Genomic DNA, 27,030 nt, shown 5'->3' with positions numbered 1-27,030 from the left:
AAACGACTCTTGTGCAGAACAATATCATGCTCAAACGATATATCACGCACCCTAAGTTGACACATATTAGAGCTACATTATGTCAATGGCTAACTTCAAAAAAATAAATTTGACAGTATATTAAGTGGAAAGCTTTCTGTGGAAGATTACTGTAACAAATAATTTCAACAAAATTCCATGAGTTTTCCAAAAACTTCAAAAGATTTTTACTAATTCCATGACTTTTCCAGGCCTGGAAAATGAGGTTGTAAAATTCCATGACTTTTCCAGGTTTTCCATGATCGTGGGAACTCTGGGCACAGCCTAAAGTTTCTGTAAACAACAAACAAGGCGATGGTTGAGAAGGTTGTAAGAAAGTACCTTTTTTTGTGATCAAATATTTTCTTTTTATTGGAAATCTTGGAAACATGGGCAGTCATAAATTACATTTTACAAAATTGGGAAACACAAAGGAAACACAAAAATAAGCTTTCATAGATGATCTCAGTTGCAAATAGAAAAAGAAAGAGGTACCAGATAAATTAAAACTCTCATGTAATCCCTGAAAAGAGCGTAACCCATTCTCACCAAATAAGTCCCCCAGTGTGTGAATCCCTCTAGAGCTCGAACCCGGAAACGTAATAGGACGTCCACCTACTAGAAGACCAAGATTGTTGAATACAGGGGATAGTGCATTCCATTTTGAAGTGATCTTACAAAGTTTTTCTGCAGCTCTCCAGACAGTTACTAGCTAGGAAATAATAGGCCCAAAACGAACCCTACATTGATTAGTGGTTAGATTCGAATATAGAAGATCTCTGAGCTCAATTGGATGAACCAAACTTTCCTCAAGTTCGCGCCATGACACATTGGTTGCTGGGTCAAACCATTTAAGAAGCAGACGTAGTGTGAAAGCCCAGTAGTAAAGTTTGAAATTAGGTAGCGAAAGGCCACCATCAGCTTTAGCTCACTGTAACAGGGAAAGCTTAGGGGGCGCCAAGCAAACAAATTTAGAGACAGCAGAATGGAGTTTATTCCAATATTGGGTTGGAAAGGGCAGGGTAAGGACAGTAGGTTCCATCAGTCTGTGTACACACATCTAACGTTGAGCATAAATGAAACCTTCAGAGAAGTATCACTTGACCCTGCTGTTCTCCTCAGCTGGTTGGACCATTTTAGTGTCTTTCAGCTAAGTTTTCTGGTTTTTGTTAACTCTCCCCTCCCCTAATGAATGTTGCATTAATAAACCTACTGTACACACCAAACAGCTTATAATCAAAGCTAGCAAATAGCTGGTGAATGTAATGAGGCATTTAGCAGCTGACGAGCCACCATGAAGATCACTCCAGCAGAAAAAGGAGAGTGAATATTGGACTTGTATTTGTCAGGTAGCCAGAAACACAACACTAATAATGCATGTTATTCTGTCTACTGGTTGTGTAAATAAGCCACTGTTTGCTAATACATTTATGATAGTAAGGAGATAATATGACATTTTCAAAGCCAGTGGCCCAGAAATTATTTAAAAAATTACTTTATAACAATAACAAAAAAAAAAAAACAATTGTTCAGAGTGATGGATTACCCCACTCTAACAAATTTCAAGTGGTTGCTGATAGATTTAACATTCATATTGTACAGAAATGGCTGGCTGTAGCAGTAGAAAAAAATACTTTCAGATTTCTCAAATGTAGTAGCAGGGTTTGCATATGCGTATTACATATGTGTGAAGTACAGTAAATTGAATTAACATGTACAATCAGTTGTATGGTCTTAAAATGAAAGAAGCTGCTGGTATTTTAGATTGACTTGAACAATAGAGTTGCATGCCATAATAGGCGTTTTTGGAAGAGAGGAATCTTTTCATAGTTCTGAGAACAAAGTTTTCTTGTGCCCACACCACATGAACAAGGAATGATTGCGGTTCTGAGAACCCATTTTGAGGGATGTTTTTAGCTGCTATTTCAGAGTAGGTACACTCCCAGCACAATGTAAGTGTGCAGTGATTGATTGAACACATGAGCCATGATCAAAATTATACTATTTTAATCTTCATCTATCAAGTTTCCTTAACTTGATAGATGAAGATTAAGATTAAGATTAAGATTTAGATAGATAGATAGATAGATAGATAGATAGATAGATAGATAGATAGATAGAGTGATTTTTGGCATATATTGTAGGTACACAGTGGCGGATTCAAGGTTCAAATGAGAATGGAGATGATTGTTCTGAGCAGTTGTGTGGAAAATAAGAAAGGCAAGCATGGCAAGTTGTTGAGCAGATGATAGTGTTTGATCAATCAAGCAATTCCTCAAGTGTCTGGCTCACAAAGGAAGTAAGGCTTTAGTACAGTAGCAATCAATAGAGGTATGCACAGGAATGATATTGGAAAATGTGATGAAAATTGAGAATTCATCTCGTTACTGAAGTGTGCTGATTTCTTATCGTGTTTCTGGAGGGGAAATAGATGAAAGACCAAAAGTTTTGTGTGCTAAAAATAAGGCAAAGAGACAAAAATGTTTCAGGTTCTGTCAGTATTTTATTTTATACCATCCTCACCAACCACACTGAAGTAAATAGTAACACTAGAAAGAGCAATCACTTTTGGAAAAGACAAGGGTTCTTCTTAGAAGAAAACACTTCCTTGGTCACAGGTGGGAGCGAGTATGGTGGTGTTTCTGTGATAAAAGGTTGAGTCAGTAGGTGATTCACTAGATTTATATTTCTTCTTCAAGGAATTGACAGCTCTCCATAAGATGAAAAATACCGCAACACTGAAAACACAATCCCACTTTAGCCTCTTTGAAACTGTTACAGTGGAGAGGCAATCTTTGCTCAAGCTGTCCCCCAAATGATCGAGAGGAACAGACTGTGGAAATGTGCTGAGAACCCAAAAATGCCTCATTCTGGCAATTATGATGGCACAATAAAAAAGACACTGTTGTAGAAAATTGGATAAAAAGATAAAAGAGAGAAGAAACACCTCTGCAGAAGAGAGGGTGAATGTATGTGCTTTTTTCTGGAACACAATCAGTGAGGGGCAGCAAGTCAATATCTGAAGAATAAAAGAAAATTGCAGATATTGACTGTGCAGCCACAGGACATCAATGTTACGAGTTAAGTCTCACTTCTTCCTTCCTCATCTCTCCCCTGTGATCCCCCTTTTTGTTATAGGGCTTGTTCCAGCCAGTGAGCAGCACTGTCACCCATGTGTGCCTCAGGGCATGGCGGGGTCTGAGATGGCGTGCGCAGGGTCGCAGGTGAAGGACACGGTGATGGCGAAGCGCGTCCCCCATGTCACCTTCTCCACGCGGTGGAGGTTCTCTGAGCCGGAAGAGAAGAAAGAGACTCGTCCTGGGCAAGGAGAGAATGAGAGGGACTTTTTAGGAGAGAGGAGAGAATAAATGGCTTAGTTCAACATTTTGGGAATTATGCTTGTTTGCTGTCTTTTTAAGACTAGGATAATACATCAATATTATGTGAATGAGGACATTGTTTACCCAGCTTGTTTTTAAAACTGGAAGCAGGGGAAACAGCTCGCCTGTTCAGAAATATCCCAAAGTTTAGAAATACACCTACAAACACCTCTACAGCCCACTCATTTACACTATGTATCATGTTTTTTTTAGAAACAGTTCAACATTTTGGGGAATGCACTTTAATAATTTGTAAAGGAAGCATATTTTTTACTCAAAGTGAGGTAAACAGACAGATATCATTCACGTCTGTGTGTCAAGTACAGAGTCAGAGTCAGGGCATGTTTAGTCTGACTTAGCATAAAGGCTGGAGGCAGGAGGAAACAGTTAGCTATAGACATAGACGTTTCTAACCCATTTTTGGGGGTGCTGAAGCACCCCTAAATTGAATCCCAGCACCCCTAAAATTTGAGAGATTTATATTTATTTAATTTTTTTTTACTGTATGTCCTAGAAAAGTGTCAAAACCATACAGTACTTGGTTGAAACATAATATTTTAACAACAAAAATGCCTCAAAAATGGTTTGATCCACCCCATCCCTCCCACCTTTCCACGACCCAGCCAGGCTCTGAGCGCTCTATCTGCACAGTGCAATGCGCTGCCTTCCAGAGTGGGTGATATGCAGTAGTGGTGTAAGTACCTGGCTTAAACCAGGATATGTGGCACATTCCTTAACTTTTACCACTCAATACCAACACATTATTATTATTCCCAGTCCTCATTTTTGCTGCATTTAATCGTAGGTCACTGTTTATATTGTTAGGTAGGAGTTAGCTGACGTTTTTTCTAGCTAGGAAACGTTACAGGTGGTCAGTACCACTGTCCTCTGTTTGAATTGGAATGAGAGAAGCTAGCTGTTGTGTCATGTGCATGTGTTAATATTAAAACCAAGGTGCTACGACTAGCTAATTGACTGGATGCCCATTAACATTATAACTCCCATTGTGTGTGTGTGTGTGTGTGTGTGTGTGTGTGTGTGTGTGCGCGCGCGCGCGTGCGTGTGTGTACAGACAGACAGACAGCCTCATCATGGATATAAGATTGTTTTTTCGAAAAAAAGAGCCAGGTTCAGGTAAGAGTGTAAGATCAAATGGTCTATCTATCTAGAATGATGTTATAAGTTGGATCAATGTATCAGTTTATATCTCTTATTAGATATAAAACGCATTGTTTGGTTATTTGCCTTTTGGTTGACAGTACAAAGAGAGAGAGAGGAGCAGAGAGAGGACTTTATTTATTAGTATTCTTATTAGTATTTTTGGTACTCACTATAGGGGTCTAGTTTACTCCAGAAACATACATACTGTTTATGTGTATGTTGAGGAGCTGCTGTATCAAAATGAGTTGTCTTCCCCCAGAAATTAGGGTTACAATATGTTTTTTTTATGATTCCAGTCCATTCGTCTTTTGCTGTGGCTCAGCACCTTTTAAATAACCTTTATCAGATTTGATGGTTTAGTCACAGACTTTCCCAAAAAGTGTTTTTCTTTCACAAATGTGGGAATGAAATTGCGTTAAAATGTACAAAACAGTGAAATTTATCTTGCCTGGCCGGGCAGCTGTCTGGGTGCTCAGCACCCCTAAACCTCTGATCCTAGAATCGCCCCTGCCTCAAGGCATTCTAGAGATATCACGCAGATGCACAGACGGAAGGACAACTCGAGAACAGGCGCGGAGGCATGGGAAAAAAAAAACTACCAACAATCAACTCTGAAGCTGACCAATTAACATTTTGTATCTTGTTTGTTTAACCAATACACGAACAGAAATGTTTATTTTAGGCAGAACTTCAGTGCAGTTCAGTCTTTCTGGCAAGTTCTGTGATAAGACTGCACGTGTCACTGCAGCTGTTTGTTGTTAACTAAAAAATTGTTCCAAAACAGCTCCAACAAGTAACCACCCCTAAAATCACAAAACACTTTTACATTTCTGTTTATAAAGCAAATACATCATGTTACCTACTAAGATTTACAGGTGTAAGTAGAACAACAACAACTGAGCATGCCTGAGTGGCTGACTCCCGGTTTAGCGCTCTGCTTATCTGAATGGGGATAAAATAATTTAATCTTGCAGCTCTTTTAGACTTTCCAAATGTTATCGGCAAGACTGTATTAAATCTCAATGATGGAGCAAGTCATTTTGTGGGGGTTGTGACGTTCAAAAAATCGTATCCACTGATTTATAGACATCTCTTTCCCAAAGTAAGTCTACAATATAAAGTCTTTTTGGGCCCAATAATGGCATCACATGACAGACCCTGGAAATTGCAGTACCACTGTTTCGTCGTTACGTAAATTGGCTTCAAAGCCTGGCGCACTTCCTGGGGGCTCGGTTTTCCCTTTCCTCCAGTCTTTGTATTAAGCTAAGCTAAACATATCCTGACTCAAGCTAAATTGTTGTTAGTCAAGAAATAGCCTCAACATGTAACTCTACCTAAAAGTTCAAATTGTCACATTTACATTTCTCTTTATGGAGGTGGTAAAACAAACAAAACTTACTGTATGAATTATTTAGTTAATTTTAGTTTGTTAATTGAGCTTTTATTTTTCCATTCTATATGCTAAGCTAGGTAAACCATATCCTGACTTGAACTTGTTGCCTGGACATTAGAGTGATAATAATATTCTCATCTCAGTCTTGGAAAGACAAAGAATAAGCTTATTCCCCAAACTGTTGAACTGTTCATTTAAAGTATACTATGCAGTATTGCCTGTGGAGCTGCTTGTTGAAATTTTATGAGGGGAGAGGACACAAAAAGACCAAGAGAGAAGCTGGAACCCTAAGGAGATGAAGGGGCCACAAGGACACGCTCAACTTATTCCAGAATTATATTTGAGCGAACGCTGAAATGCATTCTTTTCACTGTCAGATTTAAAAGATTTTTGATACTTTTCTTTTTTTCTGGGACCGACACACAGTGTGAGTTTGGGGAGGTTGCCTCGGGGTAAATTCTCTTCCTTTATCAGAGGCTTTGCTTCGCTGGGCCAGCTAATGAGCTATTGCAATTTACCAGCCAGTCTGGTTCTTTCTAAACACAACCTGCTCTGTCTTGGAAAGACATTTGCATTAATGTTTACGTAGCTAGTCTGCGGTCATGTTGCATAATTAAGAGATTTATATTTAAAAAGTTTCAAACTTGTTTGTTTTGGTACAAAACTTCCAGTTTCTTTGCCTTTTGAAGAGGTTATCTCATTATGTGAATATGAATAAAAAGCTAGAATCATTGTGCCCCAATTTGTTTGCTCTGTTTTCCCTCCAAGAAATACTGATGACTTGTTGTGCACATCTGTGTATGTGTGTGTGTGTGTGTGTGTGTGTGTGGGAGGGTAAATCCCCCTGGCAGGGCATTAGCTGAGGATGTCAGGGGAAATCAGCACTCGCAGTTAAACAATGGAACGTACACTGAAAACCCAAAGAATGGGACATAAGAAGAAAGAGAATTAATGCACATAAAGAGAGTGTGAGCGGCAAGACAATAAGTGGTGGTCTGCTTGTTTTATGTCATTGAAAGAGAGGGCATTTTCAAGTGCTCAAATTAGCCACACGGCTTTAGATAACTGCACAATGAAATAATCTTTGAAAATAATCCCTTGCACTTGTCAACATAAACGTTCCCAGTGTTTACTGTGAAGAACCAAGCAGATTCAGTACAGTCAGCAGAGGAGATTAGTTGCAGCACAATGGAGGGATATTCACAGGGGAATTCAACAGGGTTCACACTCTTCCAGAAATCATTTTTCAGGGCATTTACAGGACATTATTCAAGAACCTAAAGATACTTTTTGTGTGAAAGTCTCAATGAAGGTTAGAATGGTAAGGATATAGTTTATACTTACAATGAGATCAGCCTTTACATTTAAGATTATTACCAATGGAAACCAGATTACCCACACACACAACCTCCCCGGTCACATTTGGGAACACTTATTAAAAGGCACCGTTTTCATGAAAACAGATACTGACGTAGTAATGTACTTACTGACTTCATGCAGATGCAGAGAACATTCTGTCCCTGCTGAAACTTATGTCTTCACAACCTAACACATTTTCACAGTGGGCAAAATAAAGCTGTGCAACTGTCATGGTTCAGTCAACAATTTTCAGAAGTAATACATCAAATCGCTTTTACAGCGGCTCATAAAGATCATGACTTAATCATTGTCCGTGAGAGTGGATAAACTCTTATTTTGAACACAATCATGTTCCCAAGTTAAGGATATCACAAGATGTAATGTACGTTCTTATAATTTATCTATTTATTTTCAGCCAATATTGGCTTTAAAATTAACCAGAATCTACCAACATGCTCTTTCATATTTTGCACAAAAGCCTTATATTTCATGTCTCCACCTGCTGGTGAGCCAACATGATAAGAGTATGCATGCATAATATGATGTTAATTCCACTACAGAAGAGACTTGATGATCACTAAAATCAGGTAGGGAGAAAGTGGAAATATCGATATTGTTACAGTTAATCGGTCAAACAAGCTGTTACATATCTGCAAAAAAATCCAATATTGTGCATCTCTAATTTATTTCAAATTCTGAGTTGTGACATTTGTGTTCATGTTGCTGCCTTGGTGAGATTACACAAATACATTTCCCCACATAGTGAGAGCCCGAGTAAAACTAGAGCTTCTGGGTTCTGTCCCAGAGGCAAGATAACCTCGTTCAAAATCCCACAGACATTCCTAACACGCATGACTAAAAATCCAGCATAATGCTTCCAGTCAAAGTCAGAGGTCAGAATTTACCGGTTTAAATTTCCAACTTCCGACGTCCAAGCATTCCAGGTCCATGATGCCAAACATAAACAAAAAGACATGACTGACAGTAGCAATCTGATTTTTCTTTAGCAAGTGTAAACACAATTGATCTCTCAGCAATACTGCTTCTTGCATATATGAATGAAAAAGGAGGAAAAAAGGAATAACCATAACCAGCTACAACACTGTGGACATATTTTGACAACAATTTACATGCAAAATGTTTCTGTATGATAGAATGCATTATTGTTTTGATGGTTCACCATTTACAATGTGCGCTTCTGTGGCTGCTGGCATTGCTGTGTGACATCAGAAAACTGCTTCTTTATGAAGTCAGGGTAGATGGATTTGCCCCGAGTTTACTAGCAGGAATACCGACTATGAGTGGCATTTCATTCTGCTTTTACTAGTAGGTTTGAAGAGGTTTTGAGTTCTAGGTTGTCTGGAACACAGCATTAGAACAGAGCCCTTCCCAATACATCATGTTGCTCACTTCATTTGTTTATTTTTTTTGAAAATAAGCTAATATCACTGTTTATCTGATCATTTTGTTTTTTAGCAGCCATAAACGAACACAATTTCCTATAAGCCCTGGGCCTTCTTGTGGCTAAACGTTTTGGCTCATACAGAGCTGGAATCAAGGCTAAATGTCTTTGGCTCATGTCAAGGGGTTGCCGTTAGCTCAGACAAATTTTTACTGAGATTTAAACAAAAGTTAAACTTGTTTCAAAACTTAAGTTGCAAACACACCGGCGCTGCTGCTGCATGGTGTGTCAAATGTTGCCCCTAGCACACACTGGACATGTCGCACTGCAGCTTGTCAACAGATGACCACGCAAATCTATTACTACTTTTACTGAAAGATCTGTACTTTCTCCACCTATGCATTAGCTTAAAATCATGTGTCAACAGCCCGTAGTTAAGCTGGATTTGTCACCCGAAGAGCCGATCTCAAGAGCTATTACTCCCCAGGCAATATCTTTTTGGCCACTGTCTTTATAACGACAGGATTGTGGGTCCTTTAGCTCGGGATATTTCTCAACCTCAATGAGTCTCTCTTTTTCCATTTTTTTGTCACACATGAGCAAGCAACAGCTACACGCTACTGGTGAGGAGAGGAGTCAAGCTGCCATAGGAGCACAGAAAAAGAGCTGCTACGGGAGCTGGTATGTACAGGCAGAGGGCGAGTGCATTTAATTACAGGGGCAGAAGTGCCACAGGGCACACGTCTAGCTGCCGCCAGTGCATCATATTTTTTGACACACAGCATTTGCCGCCGATGTGTTCTGGTCCAAATTTAGCACAGTTTAACTATTAAGGTTAAACACTGTCTGAAAACATATTGGGTACTTTGTTATAGAGCATTATGAAATCACTAATCACATTTTTCTATAACAAAACCTATTGTCCTACATACATTATAATAACTCATTAAATACATATAAACAAATAACACTGATTTACAGTGTATTTAACCTCCACTCAAAAACACACACACTCATGCTAACTCTCTCATGCATGAGTGTGTATACAAAATGACAAAAACACATCAAGGCTTCTCAGAATCTCCCATGCACCTAAAAGTACCACTCTCATTCAGCCTAATGAGAAGACATACAGCCCATGTGAGTGTGTGGCTTGGACACATTGAACATTAAACATCCACAGAAAGCTGCAGACTTGTACCAATGGGGGAGGTGTGCACTGTCTATATATTGAGTCTAAGAACGTATGTCTGTGTTTGTGAAAGGGAGAGAGAGAGAGGGGGAAAGAGAGCCAATCAAAGCCACTAGTTAGTCTTGCATGCTGATCCAAACTCTTCCCGTTCTTATCTGGGTATCTTAGTATTAAGTTTATTAAGTTTTTCTGGTGCCGACGGGTGAGGGTAGCAAAGTTTAATCTTATAGTGAACTAATCGATTAATTACACACATCCCTAATCTGTCATAGCAACAGGGCAGAGAGGAGTGAACACTGATAAAGTTTTTAGACAACAGAGGTTACAGATTTAGAAAAAGTTGAAAGATGGGAACATTGGTGAGGTTAAACCAGGTTACAATGACAAAAGTAGGAACTTGCCAAATAAGACCTGAGTCACTCCTATACATATTAAGGAGGCCCAGGTTAATTTAGAAAATAAACAGTCTTACTGAGGCCATATACTGTATGCAACTATATCCTTTACCCATATAGAGGTGGATGTACTCTTTTGTTCCCCTGAGTCATAGCAATATACTTGCAGTTCCCGTGCAAGACAAGACTGGATGAGCAAAGCCTATGAACCAGTGACTCCCAGTGCTGTTCTTACATTTTTTCCAAACCATGTGTCTAAGGGTCCCAATCACCATTATACACCTGGGGCGTAATTTGGAAATACTATTGTTCATCTTGTGGAGTCTTCCTGTTTGGGTGCCGGAGTTTAAGTAAGTATTTCAAAAGACTGGATCTCAATTAGCTGATAAAAGTATATTCAGATCGTTTCACCACTTGGCCCTCTAGCATTTAGACTTCCATCACCAGTGAGGTCCAGTGATCTATTTTAAATTAATACCAAAATGCCTCTGGGGAAATTCATATCTTTTAGCATCTCATCGTTAGGAGCTAAATGAGTCAGGCCTCTGCCCTGCATTGACGTAGTGTTTGACCAGGTGGGTTGGAGGTGTCTGAAAATAGCTCTCACATGTTTAAACTGACTGATGATCCTTCAACATATATGCAAATATCAATATATCTGAAATAAGCTAAAATTTGTTGACAATATCAAACATGTGCAGTCTGAAAGGCTCTCAATGGTACTATCGCCATCTCTTAAAGTTTGGATGTAGGGTTAAGTTGTGGTATTTCCTAATAAAGACAACACTGGCCAGCAGAATTTCTGCTGTGTGGCACTGCTTCATCAATGGATAACGTATAACATGGGTTTATAAGATATAGCCATGGCTGAAGTCTTTAAATACTGGAAAAATATGTTTTGTTAGGTCACAGTCACCTTGACCTATGACCTCCAAATTCTAATCAGTTCATGCTCTAGTCAAAGTGGACGTTTTTGCCATATTTGAGGAAGTTCCCTCAAGGTGTTCTTCAGGTATTGCTTTCACGAGAATGAGACAAGGTGACAGTCATCTTTGACCCTTGACCAACAAATTCTTCAGGTTATTCTTGAGTCCAAGTGGAAGTTTTTGCCAAATTTGAGGAAATTCCCTTGAGGTGTTCTTGAGATATCATGTTCATGAGAATGGGATAGACAGAAAAATGAGCTGCTGACAGATGAGTTAAAAGTGAGCTTACCAGATGCACCACATCTCTGCGTGAGGCTAGAAGCTAAAGGGTACATTAGCCACTACTAGCACAAATTGTGAGTGCATTGTGGGTAATGTAGGTGCCAGGATTTAACAAGATGTTTGTTTAGCTATTTTTAAGCATGGCTCATACATAACAAGGAATTTTTTTAGATTTAGTTTTTATTGCCATTTGCATCAGAGCTTATGTATTTCACATTTTCTGTTTATTTAGAGTTAATAGAAGGAGAGCTGGGTGGCAACCATATTTCATAAAAAAAAAAAAAAAGAATTCAATTTTATCATCATGAAGTTAATGAAAAAAATGCCTCTATTTTACAGACTGATTGGATGATGTGACGTGTCAGAAAAAAGCACTGCAGAAACACTACAGCATCTGTTTAAGCAACATATTTCAATTATTTATTCCTCTCTTAAAGTACAAATCATAGTTGGCTTCTTAATTTACTGCAAAGATAGTTGCTATCGATTAGCAACTACTTAACATCGTCTTCTGTTCAATACGAACTCCTGCCATATAAATTATGCCTCTAAGCTAGTTTTGCTTTTAATAACACGCCACTGATTTGCACTTAATGAGGCCTTTAACTTCAGAGACCCAAAGGGGATGAGTGTGCAATGCTAACAAGATGCTAAACAGTGCGTGACTCATCCCATGCAAATAACAAGGTTTGTTGCTAGAGTGAAACACCCATAAACACCACCAGCACAGTCACAAGGCGCATGACAAATCAACACACTGTCCAATCAATGTATTGATTGCTCCCATAGCCTCATAATGGATTAGTGGAGGATAAATCACACAGGCTGTATGGTAGCTCTAGGGAGGCTGGGATGGAAGTTAAAGGTAGATGATGTGGGGTGACGTTGTATTTAAAAGGAGCTTAAACTTTCTGGTTGGATCTCAGGTGGGAAATGTGTTCTAATGCAGTTACCTGGATTACTTTGTGACTCAGTCCAAGGCTGCTATTCAAAACCCTGGAGAGAAAAGGAAAGCATATGTGGTTTCCCACACACCAGGCATGAGCCTAAAGTAATCGCCCACATTTTTAAATGGCTCCGGTTCCAGAAGTAAATTTCTCATTCAGTCACTCTGACATTTCAGAAAATCCTAAAATAAAGAGTTTTCAGCCTGGACCTAAGCCAACCAACCATGAGATAAATCTTGACCATGAAGCATTTGATTTGGAGAAAAAATAAATAAAAATAAAAACAAGTGGAAAATGGAAACTAGAATTACCGCTTCATGGTTGTATGCCTCCGCCAACCAGTCAAGGTGCAATTTAATTCCATGCCTGTCCTGACTCATATATAGCCAAGACAACAGACAATTCTACAAATATGGATGTTGCTGGAAAAGAAGCTACAAATAAAAAAACTAAATGATTTATGCTTTGCACACATCTTCAACCTGACAGCACAGAAGATCTATACAATCAGAACAGTTTCAAGGTAGACACCAAAAATTACTGTCATTGATTCAGTATCTGACCAAATTTCTCCTCATCTGTTGCCAAGTTATGGTGTTGAGTGATGGCCAGAAAAGTGTTTTTGCAAAATATTGTGACGTTACAGTGAAGTTGACCTTTTACCCTTTGGATACAAAATGTCATCACTTCATTATTTTATCCGATTAGACATTCGTGTGAAATTTTGTCATAATTACCGCATGAATTCTTGAATTATGGTAAACACATCTTTTGTGAGGTCACAGTGACCTTGACCACAAAAATCTAATCAGTTTGTCTTTGGGTCCTCATGGACATTTGTGCCAAATTTGAGGAAATTCCCTCGCCTCCAGCCACAGCTGTTGCTAAAGCAAAAAAGGCAAAGGTACACAACTCTGTACATGATTATTATACGAGTGAAGGAACTACTTATCCCATAAACCATTGCGAATGATATCATTTGCCAATGAATTCAACCTTTGTTATTATCATATTGCAAGCAAAAGTGCTGTAATATATAGTAGTTTGCATTGTGGGTGTAGTATTTCATATGGTGTATAGTGTAGTATACTGGAGTGTAGTGCGTCTTCAACATGGCACAGTGCTTTGTTCCTCACTGCAATCACAGCGCAGGCATCCATCAGTGCAGGCTCTACAAATTCTTGGCGCGTCGGCAAAGAAACAGTTGATTAGATATATAAGGTAATAGTGTTAAGAATGTTAAGAAATGTGAATTTGTGATCCTGTTTAATTCAGGTAGCTAATGTTATGCTAATAATACGTGAGTTAATTGTAGCCTCAAACATTACGCAGCTAGCTAGGTACATCAGCAGCTTGGTTAGCCAGTAACAATATTTCATAATTTAGTTAAAGTGTATTTATTGTCTCACTAGCTGTTTGCAGGTGCAGTAAACCTCCACCAATCAGAGACGTCCCTGTTACACCCTAGGAATGTGGGTAGCACAGTACCCAATGACACTGCAAATAAAATTGTTTTTTCTTAAAACAAGGGTGATAACATACAGACTTGTGGCTTCTACAACATAATGGCTAACAATAAAGATCTTGATTCAGAATATAAATGGCATTTTTACTTCTGGAACTTCACTGATGAGCTCTATGTATATTGCAGTATTGAGGCCAGAGGCTGGTCATTGGTTTATGATGTCTGGTATTCAGTGTGTTGTACAGTAGTGGCGGTGAGCCACCTCACCTGACATCATGAAAGACAAAGACAGCTTTATGAAATATACAGTTAAAAACACTGGAGGTGCTTCATCACGCAGCAAAATAAATTATATGTGGCTTTTGTGAAGGTAAATTGGAACTCAATATCAACAAATTATTTCTTGCCACTGATGATTTGATGATGATTTCTTTATTTTGTGTCATGCACACAAACTTGCCCAACCCTTGTGCGTTTCCAAGACACCGTTACAATGACAGTGCAGTCAGCAATCTGGAGTATATGTCATTTTACTGCTCAGTCCTCAAGCAAAATACTCTGCCTTCTATCCCAGGACCGGCAAAGAAATTCTGCCATAAAAAGTTTCCCCTTCTGGAACAAAACCAAATTTTCATGTAAATCCAACCAAAAGAAACAAACATAAATAAAGGTTATTTACTAAAAATACGTCCATAATGTCTTCATTTACAGGACACTAAAACAAGAAATGAACCTCACCTAAATTACACAGAAAGTCAGTTTTGTTTGGTTTTACGAGCTTTTTCGGAGATTTGAAGTTTAAAAATGCACAGAGAAGCAGTCAGAGCTACAGGCTACAGTGAGGCTAAAAACAGAGTTCATATGACGTTTTTCAAAACAACTTTTTACGTCGGGGCTTGAGGACACTTGGATCACTACGGATGGGCATGTTGGAGATAGTTTGTGGTTTCAATTTTGTGTTCTTGGACATTAGTCTGGGGCGCCGTCAGCCATTAGCTCCCCCGCCGATCTCCGCAAGGGATGTGAGGACTCTAAAACTTCACCAGAGCGTTCCTCAGCATGAGGGTGAGTAGATAATGGCTGAATTTTCATTTTTGGGTGCACTATCCCTTTAAGGTAAGTCAACATCGTGTTTGAGGCAACTTATTGTCACTTTGCTGGAAAGAAATATAAGGCTATCTTTAACATCTCTAGCTAACGTTAGCTAAAGCTAGCCTAACGTTAGCTCCTAGCTGCGTTGTTCATCATGTCACCTTGTTTGCTGGGAGTTCATTAGCCTATTTTGTTCTAGTTTTGTACTTTGGTGATCGTACATCTTTGTTAGCTGTTGTCCAAAGGGCTCTAGTTAAACTACTGTTAACTTCTGGAGCTTAGCTTCATTAATTTATCTGTAATCGCAGAGATAACAAAGGTTGGCAAACGTTATGCTGAATGATTCAATGTAAATACTGTAACACCAAACTAACGGAGAGACACTCTTAGTAAAGATGGTAAAAAGGCCGTTATCCTTTTCTCATATTCTGAGCCAAAAACATTAACTTCAGTGGAACAATGCTGATCCTCTATCTTGTTGTCTTTGATGGGTACGGCAACAAGATGTGGTTTATCACACTTACACTGTGACCTGTAAATTTTGGCTGGTAATTTAAGCTTTTCATCGACCTTCTCAACAATAAAATGATTAATATATCACTCCAATGCATTGTTTAGGCCCTTTTGGTTACTTTTCAATGACATCTGATCGTTATGTCCCCAAAAGTCATCAATTGCCTCCTGCCAAATGCCGTGTACTGTGACACCTGCCATAGCGCCGGTCACTGAATGTTGATAGTTTGTCCAAGTGAGTGGAGGGGGGTGTGGCTTAGGTCAAGTGGCTTGACCAGAGAAGGTCCCTTATCAGCATGCTCTGTGTTGATTGATTTGATTGTGTTGACTGCCAAGCAACTTACATGGGATTAAACCCCATCTTAGAACGTGTATCCAGTTTTCTTAAAACACATGGGCATTTACCAGGCAGGGAGGGTCAAACAAAAAGATGCCACTGGTTGCATTACAGTAAGCATTAGGATCAAGCTTTTGTAGCATTTGATCTTTGAAGGTCCATACTAAGGACTTTTGATTTTTCACATTCAACTCTAACCTTTCATTCTCCTTTGATTCCCCCAAGTACAATATTAGAATGAGAATGAGATTTACTTACAAGAAAAAAAAAATAATTGTAACTCTAATTTTAATAACACATGCACATACAGCACCTTGTGAAACAGGAATTATCCCTTTTATGAACCAAGAACTACTCCAGTCATTTATTTTTATATTAAGCGTTTCTATGTTTGCAGAAGTGCAGCCACCAAGGTCAAACTGATGGTTTTAAGGCAGCAGCCCAGCTGAGATTATCTAATTCCCCTGTGGTTGTCTAAGCTGGCAGGTTAACCCCTATTGGCTCCTCTGAATGGCAGACATGCCTTTTTTACTGTCTGTCCTTCCAGTGCTCTGTTTGTATCTGCCTTTCCAGGCCAAACACCCTATCTCTCTATCAAATATCTATCCCCCAGATATTTTCTGTCTGTGGACATCCTCCATACTGTCCCTCTCCATGCCCTATAGGGGACGCTTTCACATTCAGTAAATCCATCAGTCATCTCTCTACCTCTCCTCTAATCCTCCACTCTTTTTCCTCCTCCGTACTTCCTCCACAACTTGAACAACGCTCCCCCCCCACCCCCACCCCCCGGTGCTCACTATCAATACATTCTTGACATTTGCTCTCTCTGACAGCCAAGTCCTGATTGTCGTCCCGGTGCTATAATTACACCTTATTCGTCTCCGTCGCCTCAAACAGCCATGATTATCTCAGCGAACTAATCATCCGTCCAGATATGAGGATCAGACTCTCACCTAGTCAAAACCTGTCAGTCAACTGCCCAGCATGCAGCACAGAGAGTTCCTCAAAGAGGTGAGGTGTGTTCTGACAGAGACAAATAAATGATCTGGGCTATTGATGCATTATGCATGGCGTTTTGCTGTGTCTCCTATTTGATGCACCTCTCTAAATAAAAACCACAGTGACAGGTGTAATCACAGTCATTGGGTTTCACCAGTGGTGGTGACAGGTTTGCCATATTTAGATTCTTGAGTGTGCTCCAACTCCACTGAGAATTAATAACCCATCAAGGAGGAACTTACTTCTCACTTGTCCCAGCCCTTCCTCCTCTTTTTCTTCTTCACCCAGCAACTTCCATTGGGTTTAAGATCACAGTGTCACCATTCTCTCTGTTGTCTGGAGGTTATTCTAAATTCACTTATGCAAGATGGCTGTCACATGAGATGGCGCAGCAGGCAAGCCACAGTTACTCTTTATTACCATATGTCCTTCAGTCAACGTCCCTCACCGCTCCATCATAGGACACTATCATTGGCCCAGGATGCTTCGCTGTTGCTCACTGACTGGGTAAGAGGCTTGTGTCTGACTGGCACATTGGGAGTTTGATGGAGATGAGAGTCGAGATGACACGCAGGGGGGAAAAAGGAGGCGTGAGGAAAAGTGGAAAAATTACAGGCCAGGAAAGTGAAGGATTGCTTTTTTGAATTGCTGTTGATTAAACCTGGCAGAAGAGTTGGATTAGAGGGCAGGAGATGATGGACAATGGGTGAGATAAAGGGAAGGAGAGTAGAGAGGCAGAGGAAAAAAGGGACAAGGTGAACAGAGACGGCAGAGGATGGCTCACTGTCAGATATGATGAGTGAAAGTAAGGCTGTCAGGGAGAGGTAACAGCCTCAGGAGATGTTTTCCATATTGAACAGATTCACTTCCACTTTTGCACAAATATCTTTTGCTGGAGTACAAACTGCTACATAAAAGAGTCATAGTATGGAAACCAGTCATGATAAAAGAGCCACCAGTAGAAATACCTTTCTTCAATAAACTGTGCAAACCTACTGACTTGTTAGTGCGGGGTTGCTAACTCTCACACATTGGGCATGAGTCTCACACTCTCACGACACCAAGGCAAATCTCACGCCATAACACTGCGACAGCAACAGAGTTGAACAATCTTGTAATGTCAGGGCTGCCAACTCTCACACAATGACTGTGAGACTCATGTAACTGACACTTTTTACACTTTGCACGCCACATGTCCATTTTTCATGCAGAGAAGAACAAATATGTGTAATTGCTGTTGTGACTGTTGATCACACAGCTGATCGATTGATGAGAGCAGACTCATAGCACAGTGACAAGCAGAAATAGATCAAAGCTTTTCATTACTGCACCAAAGTGTCTGAATTAACAGTCAAATGTTCAGGAGTGGAAAGTGACTTATTTAGACCTCTACAGAGTGCTTTGCTTTAGTCTAAGTTTCAGTCAGACTTTAGATGGAGTTCTTTACAAATACAAGGACGCATCGCTCCGTGCCTTTCATTCACGCTCACGCTGTGCTTTCATTACTAATATAAGGGCCGAATTTGGTGATTTGACAAGACAAACTATCTTGCTTTATTTTCATCCTTTATCTTACCAGAAATATTGGTAGGCTGTTGCCAGGTGTTGAAGAAGTCGGCCAACATAAAACTTGTTTCTCCAGTAAAACTATTGATAGCACACAGCAAAAGTTAAAGTGAAAGTGCTGCAGTCAGGAGATGTAGACCTTTTATCAGTACAATGCACCTAAACTTACTGAAAGTTAGTTCAAGAAGAGGCTTTTAATTCTTACATAATGTTGGATAGTTTCATTCATTCATTCATCTTCTAACCGCTTCATCCTCTTGAGGGTCGCGGGGGGGCTGGAGCCTATCCCAGCTGACATCGGGCGAGAGGCAGGGTACACCCTGGACAGGAGACAGACTATCGCAGGGCTGACACATACAGACAAACAACCATTCATGCTCATGCCCTGTTGGATAGTTTGATGAATAATAATGTGTCGTATTTCAATTAAAATCTGAATATGCAACATAACCAGTAACATTTATCTGTCAGCTAAATGTAGTGGCAGTGTTTTCCTCTGAAGTATAAGGCTTTAGAGGCCCTTTGTAAGTTATTCTAAGGTTCAATGAGTTAAAATAGTAATATAATTCAGCTTTTTTTCATATCTCAACATCATAATAGATATAATATATAACTCTATGACCATTTGGGCCATTTCTGGTAAAGTCCACCCTGATATTATGATTATTCTCTCAATATCTTATACAGGGGACATCCAATTATTATGCTTTTTTCTACACCGTTAATTCAATTTATCTACACGGGTGCAGATTATATGTATATATATCATATTATACATTACTAGCACTATTGCTACTGCTATTTACTTCTTATTCATCATTTGAATTTGGCATTTAGAGAGGTTGATGTAAGTTATGCACACTTTAAAGCCCCTTGAGACAAGCTGATGGTTTTGGGCCATGGATGTATTATTGGATCTGGTTACTGGACCCCAAGATGGTGCCCGATCAGTCTAATGAGAATTGCTCGCCTGGTGCAGATGCCATAGATGTTTCTAACAGGAGTGGGTGACTCAAGTCAGACTTCATTTGAGGACTTTCTTGAACAACACTGATAAAAGACGTGACTTGACTTGGTATTTATGATTGGAGACTTGACAGACTTTAGACAGATGATTTGGAAAGACTTGACTTTTTTTAAATTAAATATTTGCATTTTTCTCAATAATGAGCAGATATGTTTTGTTTGTGAAACATGATTGAGCGATTTCTAGTGCAATGCATGCAAATTTCGCAATCTACTAAGAGGCGGCAAAAATAATGAGACTTTGGATTCAAGGATTATATTTAAGGATAGACCGATACATCGGCCGGCCGATATATCAGGCCGATATTTGAGTTTTTTTACTTGTATCGGCATCGGCCGATACGCGCGTGGGTTCGCGGATTTATTTTTCCCTGGCATGATTTACAGACAGGCATCCACGGGCAACTCTGTGTTGCTGGAAGACCGTGCAGCACACATGCAGCGAATCCTACTGTGTACAGTAGTTGTTGTTTTATTTATACTTCAGCTTAAATATGTATTTATTTTATAAAGACATTACTGGAAGATTTAAGAGCACTGAACTCTTTTTTTTATTTGAATGTATAATAATAATAATAATAATAATAATAATAATAATAATAATAATATTCTACCTGTTGTACCTCAACTTTCAATCTTGTTTTAGTATTTTTTACTGTTCAGTAAATGTTTCTTATTTTAAACCTGAGACCTGTAATATTTGTTATCATTGTGTCATTTTTTTTATGTAAATTGAGGGAGCAAAAGCAGTATCGGCCCCAAATATCGGCTCAAGAAAATCGGCAGTCCATAATCGGTCATCGGCTAAGGGTGATGGAAAAAAATCGGTATCGGCATCGGCCCTAAAAAATCCATATCGGTCTATCCCTAATTATATTGCCATAGACAGTAGTGACAACAGCACAGTGGTATGTAAGGTCTGCAGCTCAAAAATTAGTGAGACAACCGCCACAACATCCCACTTCCATCACTGCAAAACCTCCTCAGAAAGGTAAACATTTGTGGCTTTTTAGGTAACCTGTTCGCTTATTTGGTGGCCAAACTCTAGATCTCTAGCTAAAATTTGCACACATGTGACTTGGTCCCACTTCTGGTTTTTGGCTTCTGGGTTTAAATCCAGGGTATGCAGCCCACTGCATATGTGCAGTGGTATTTCTCCCGCTGGTCCCGCCCATGAGTTCCCGTTTGGATCATAGACTTTACATTGTGATGACGTCACATGATTTTAAATTGGCTGTTTGGCTGCAGTTTTACAAATATAAATCTCCATGGATCAAAAATTCACAATACCAAGCTTCATATTTGACCTTGTTTGTAGTTTGAGTCATCCTGTCAACAGTTTCACAGACGTCTCTTTTACAATGGTGGTCAATGGCATAATGCTTTTCGGGCTGCAGGGGATTTTTTCACTGAAATACAAGGCAGAGCGAGGCTCCTGAGGGCCTGTTTTGGGCTTCACTATATAAATAACATTTGAATTACACAAAAATGTCCCCTGTTGACCTTTCTGTAAAATTCCACATTTCTAAGACTTACTGTCAATAACTCAGATTGTTTCCATGACCTTTCAATGCTGTTTTTGAGTTCAGAAACATTGTTAAGGTGTGTGTGTTTTGTGTTTCATCTTGCTAAAAGACAAACTCTGCCCTGGGGAAAATGAAACTGAAAAGTTGCCAAAGTTGAAAAGGAGTACACAGTCAAGATAGCAGAACAAAAGTAGAAGAAAACAGCTGAAAACTCACCAGCGAGTTCAATGGATGTCTGAAACAAGTTGGCAAACTCATCCTGGCACATTCCTTTAAAGTGAGCAGCTCGGAAACTTCACTGATTTTCCACAAGCTCCCCAGAGAATTGATCCAATTCCCCTGTTTTTAAATGCCTCACATGTGCCTCTGAAGTCCCATGGTACTCCATGAACTGTCCCTGAAACCCTGTACAGGTTATTCTGCCATGTGGTTTTCACACGGGCAACTTCAAAATATCCTTTTACTCGCAGCCTTGCCCATATTTTCCATATATTCTATACATACACACATGAGATCAATATGCTCTTATGTGTACCCCTCTGGGTACTATATGCAAGGTAAAGTCTAATCCCCTGCATCTTCACTGTGCAGCAGTCTGTGCTGCTGATTACCCACTTACAAAGGATTACGCCCACTAAAACCACCTCCACATTCATAATCCAGGTTAGTACATCAATTATAATTTCATTTTTAGAATGACTGTATTAATTAAATCCTTTATCTATCTCACATCACTTACTTAAGTGTGGATTAATGGGCTTTTATAGACAAAGCCAGGATAGTCTTGATTTACAGTATCCTGCCTTACAGAAAGCCGAACATCAATGTCTTTGATGCTGAAGCTGGTAAAAGTACTATATCACGTAAATTTGATTTTTAATAGCTGCTGGGTTACCTGCCCGTGGCTCTACTGTGCGGTTGCCATTTTGGTCCATGAAGATAAATCTTCCTCCAGTGAAGTCAGAGCCGTAGTCAGACAGGTACAGGAGTGAGGTGTAGTCAAAAGAGCCATAAGTCACCTGACAGAGAAAGAGAGAAAGAGAGAAAGACAGAATCTGCATTAAAATGTAACTTTACTATCTATCTTACAGCTGGCACAAAGTGGCGCACAGCACAGAACATGTGTCACTGCTCTAGACTGACAAAGATGTCACCACAGCCAGCACCAACGTCAGAGCGAGTAGCAAAATAAAATTGAACCCAGCCATGCGCCATTGGGTGTGTAGGTCTTATACTTGGTCTTGGTATTGCTATTTTGAGGCAGCAGAAAGCAATTGTGCCACAACTAACTAAAACCTGGTCAAACGTCAGAGTGAAGCAGTATTTTCCTGCTATTTAAAGAGCACATTATTCAGATATTAAAATGAGCTACAAAGGCAGGTTCACAACACGTGAACTCTGCTTGTTATACACACAGGGATGCACGAATGGGTTGCAGGTGAGTGAAATAAGACATCATTAATGAGGAAATTATTAATGACATTCTCTAAAATGTGAACATGGCAGAGATCAGATAAGAGCTGCTGTCTGACTCCCCATGAAGAGAGACATTGTGCACATTTACACACACAGAGTGGCATAACTTCACTGATCATTTCTGAAGCTAAAAGTTTCTTCTGTTTCCTCTGTCAGGTTTATAACTACAGTTTTTAGTTTTGCTGCTTAAATGTCCCCTGATATTTGTTGCAGTGACATTACCGCTCTTATTGCATTATTCTCAGCAGATAACTGCTTGCTGCTCCACTTTGTTGAATCTGCAATATAAATAGCAGTGCACAGGGTGGATGCGCCTTGGTTTTAAAGGGAATTGGAGATAATACTCTGATTGGTTGAATTAATGTTATGCACAAAACACACCTATGATTAATTAAGGGACTAAATACAACCCCTTTGCCCCTTGCGCCTTACTTTGCACTGAGATTGTGCACCATTTAACCAACAAAAGTAAAGCTAAACAAACACCAAATGCACTTGCACCATGCACTTTAGACCATGTGCTATAGATCCAATAACCACTTGCACATGATTTGCTGATCAAAAGTGATGAGTTAATTCTCAGTGACACTGTTCACAACATTCTTTCATCCTTTGAGATCACATGCAAAATGATCTTTTTTATTATCAAAATCTTAGATATTCCATAAATATCTATAACATAGAATGTTTATGATGTCTGCTTAATTGGAAAATAAACTCCCAGGTGACCTTTTTTCTTTGTTTTGGTTTTGACATGGATGTCATCTTGTGGCAAATTTTCTGTTCACTGTGCGACTTTACATGAAAGATGAAAGGTGAATTTTCTGTTTACATTCCATGTGACACATTTCTACACAAATCTACTAACATAGACTTGATAAATAAATATACTTACTTACTGCATATTCTTCTTACTGTGTACTATTGTATTGTACTGACTTCCCAGTACACTCTTACCTACTGCTGCACTCTTATCTTTACTATACAATGATGACAACTCTGTGTGTGTGTGTGTGTCTGTTCCACGTTTTTCTCCTTACTGACTTGGTCAATCCATGTGAAATTTGGCACAGTGGTAGAGGGTCATGGGAGGATGCGAATGAAGCAATGTTACATCAATTGGCCAAAGGGGGTGCTATAGCAACCGACTGAAATTGCAAACTTTGAATGGGCATATCTCATGCCCCGTATGTCGTAGAGACATGAAACTTTGCACAGAGATGTCTCTCCTCATGAGGAACAAACGTGCCCCAAGAACCCATATCTTCCGATTATATAGATTTTCCGCCATTTTGATTTTTTTGTTAAAAACACTTAAAATCGATCTCTTCCTAGGAAGTTTGACCGATCTGCATGAAACTGGGTGAACATAATCTAGGGACCAATATCTAAATTCCCTCTTGGCAAAAGTTGGAAAACTTACTAAAACTGAGCTTCTATAAAGCAATGAATATTGCAGAGGGTGTGGCTCATCACATAAAGGTGTATAACATCTCAAGGGTTTCACCGATCACCACGCAACTTTGTAGGCATATGACCACACATAATCTGAGGGGACCCCTCCATTATTGACCCCATCAAACAAAATGGGGGCGCTAGAGAGCTAATTTCTTATCTAGGCCTAACCACTATCGATTTTTACTAAACTTGGTAGATATGTAGAACAGGACGCCTCAAGGTGACTGGAGAAATTTAACTCTAATTGGCAACTGGGTGGCGCTATAACAACAGAGAAATGTTTAAAAATGGCTAAAATGCAACCGATCGCTGTGGCTCCCCCTGTGGACCAATGTTGTTGTTTTTTTTCCTAATTTTTGGTATGACTAAGTCATGGTATGGTATGCTGTACTCAGTGGGTATGGACTAGTTTTATTTACTACGGAGCTCAGTGCGCTATATACAACAGCAATTAGCTCGACAAAACTGACATTCCTGTAGTACAGTAAGCAGTCAGTGTCAACACAAAGCACAACTGAGCAGAGATTTGTATATAAGATACATGTCCAGGGTTGACTGCCAAGGTGAAAAAACATCTATACATTTGGACCAGTATGGCTCACGTGATGACAAATTGACTTTATATTTTGCAGCATTAGCCAATTTACTCACACAATAACTACTTTTTTTTCTAGCATGAATGATATGTTTGTGGTGAGATACTACACACAAAAAAATGCTGGGTTGAAAAATAACCCAACCTTAACCCAACTGCTGATCATCTATGGGACAGAACACGTGCTGGGTTGGATTGACCCAACAGATGGGTTTTGCCATTCAGCCCATATGTTGGGTTGTTCCTTTTAACCAACCTAGAGAGTGAAATTAACTCTACTGCTGGGTTGAATGTTATCTATATGTTGGGTTGTTCCTTTTAACCAACCTAGAGAGTGAAATTAACTCTATTGCTGGGTTGAATGTTATCCATATGTTGGGTTGTTCCTTTTAACCAACCTAGAGAGTGAAATTAACTCTATTGCTGGGTTGAATGTTATCTATATGTTGGGTTGTTCCTTTTAACCAACCTAGAGAGTGAAATTAACTCTATTGCTGGGTTGAATGTTATCCATATGTTGGGTTGTTCCTTTTATCCAACCTAGAGAGTGAAATTAACTCTGTTGCTGGGTTGAATGTTATCCATATGTTGGGTTGTTCCTTTTAACCAACCTAGAGAGTGAAATTAACTCTGTTGCTGGGTTGAATGTTATCCATATGTTGGGTTACTTCCTGTCTCGTTAAATAATAAAGTATAATAATAATTTAATATAATAATAATAATTTTGTGTGTACCTTTTGCAGATATGTACAGAGTTGTGGGGTCCCATGAAACAGTTGTGACAATTATCATTTGGAGCTGAGAGAAGGTTCAGAATGTTTAAAAAATGAGCATAAGCGACTGAGAAATACTGTAAGTTCAGACTTATTAAAAGGGCACTCAGCAAGGGTTCTGAACAAAAGGTCAGTTTACTCGTCATGGGGAGCTCTAATCAGCCTATGAAAACAGTTTAATGTTTTCTGAGGCTCCCGAGGGAGGTTTGGAGTCTGAAAATGTAACCCCATTGAGGTTATCTCAGCTTAGGATAAGAGTAACATTTATTGTGTTACAAATCAGAGGCCTGGAGTTTGAAAGATGCGGGTGGACACAAGGCAGGTTGGGTGAATGAATAGATGCTCTGTAATTGCATTATGGGAAGTGTACAATCCAATGCTCAGGATATCTCTGTTTCAGCTGCACTGATTTTGAAGTACAACACTAAATTGCTGGAGTACCCATTTAAATACAGCTCCTAAAAATTGTTCACACAAAGTCTCAATGCTGTCAATAAGATTTAGAGCTTTGATTTTCTGCAGGAAGCCAACTGACCCCAACCCGAGTCGCTGGATATGGGCTGGGCTGTAATTTCTCAGAGGTTCCTCAGGTTTGAACTGAGATAAATTTGCGCCAATTTTCCAGTGTTTTTTTTGTTTGTTTTGTTTTTGTTTTTTTGAATGTAGACCTTATTGTCTGTATAATGTCATGAATAATTTAAAGGTTGTGGTAGCATGAACCCATTATAAACAATGAAATGTTTTAGGTAATGATTTGCTTACATACTGGACACAAACAGCACTTCACAAGGGCGCATGAAACTAGCAGTTCTCATAAATGAATGGCACGGGTTGCACTGTAAGGGTCTCGATGTTTGGGTTTGGGTCAGGCTTGGACAGAATCTGTGTGGGTTCATGTCGGGTTAGGCCTGATTTTGGGGCCAGAATAAAGCTCTGATCAGATTAACTCCTGTTTTTTCCCTCAATCCTTTTCTGTTAAATCATTCACAGCACCAATTTCCAAAAAGCTTTTACAGTGCTGCATCGTGATCACTTCACACATCAGATGTTATTCTTTATACTCTAAGGGTGCTTCATGTGTACAATGTACTGCGCTATTTGACCACAATGTGTGTGTAATACAAGACTTTATAGTCGCTGCAGCATCTCAGCTGCATTTGTGGACACAGTGTCAGAGATTCTTGTTGGAAGTAGCAATGTTTGGTCTTCTTTCTTATTTAAAAAAAAGTATTTGCACTAATAAGAACCCCTTTATATTCAAAATTGATGTATAAAATGTGGGCATACTTGCAAATCGCACTGGTGCAACTATTAATGCATTCAAATGGATTGTAGTCTTAAGGCAGGCCTGCAATCTGGAGCCCCATCTTAAGATTTAGCGAAATTCATTCATGCAAAATGAACTGTGCTGTGAGATGTTTATGCTGCACAAAGTACAACAGCACTAATAAGAGATGCTCAGATCCATGAGAGCCAAGTGAGCTCAGACATACAGTGTGTAGCCTTAATGAAACATCAAAGAGTGAGTTTTGACGGGGAAGGAGGGTGGCAGCCTTTTCAAAAAGTCAAACAGTAATTTTAGACCCAGAGTGCTCTCACTTGATCTTACCTCAAAGAAAGAAAAACAAAATGGACTGCCGAGTTTCATGAATCGCTGAAACAACTTCAAACCACCCTGGTTCAAACAACATGTATAAGTGTTTCCATCTCAGTTCTAGCAGTTCAATATGCAACTTTTCACATTAC

At 39.4% G+C, this 27,030-nt stretch overlaps 1 protein-coding gene across 1 annotated transcript in view; it reads right to left on the bottom strand.

Moving 5' to 3' along the window:
- Positions 1 to 2,501: 2,501 nt before the first annotated feature.
- uts2r2 (urotensin-2 receptor 2) overlaps positions 2,502 to 27,030 on the bottom strand; it is a 41,858-nt gene continuing 17,329 nt past the window's right edge. The window contains exons 8-9 of the mRNA XM_049564286.1: positions 21,878 to 22,001; positions 2,502 to 3,336 (exon numbers count right to left, since the gene is read on the bottom strand). Coding sequence (XP_049420243.1) covers positions 3,200 to 3,336; positions 21,878 to 22,001 — 261 coding nt within the window. The 3' untranslated portion in view covers positions 2,502 to 3,199. The remainder of the gene's footprint in view (positions 3,337 to 21,877; positions 22,002 to 27,030) is intronic.

Source organism: Epinephelus fuscoguttatus, linkage group LG20, assembly GCF_011397635.1.
Source record: "Epinephelus fuscoguttatus linkage group LG20, E.fuscoguttatus.final_Chr_v1".
Classification (NCBI taxonomy): Eukaryota; Metazoa; Chordata; class Actinopteri; order Perciformes; family Serranidae; genus Epinephelus; species Epinephelus fuscoguttatus.
The sequence above is the reverse complement of the archived record's forward strand: the minus strand, read 5'-3'. Positions and strand labels throughout refer to the sequence as shown.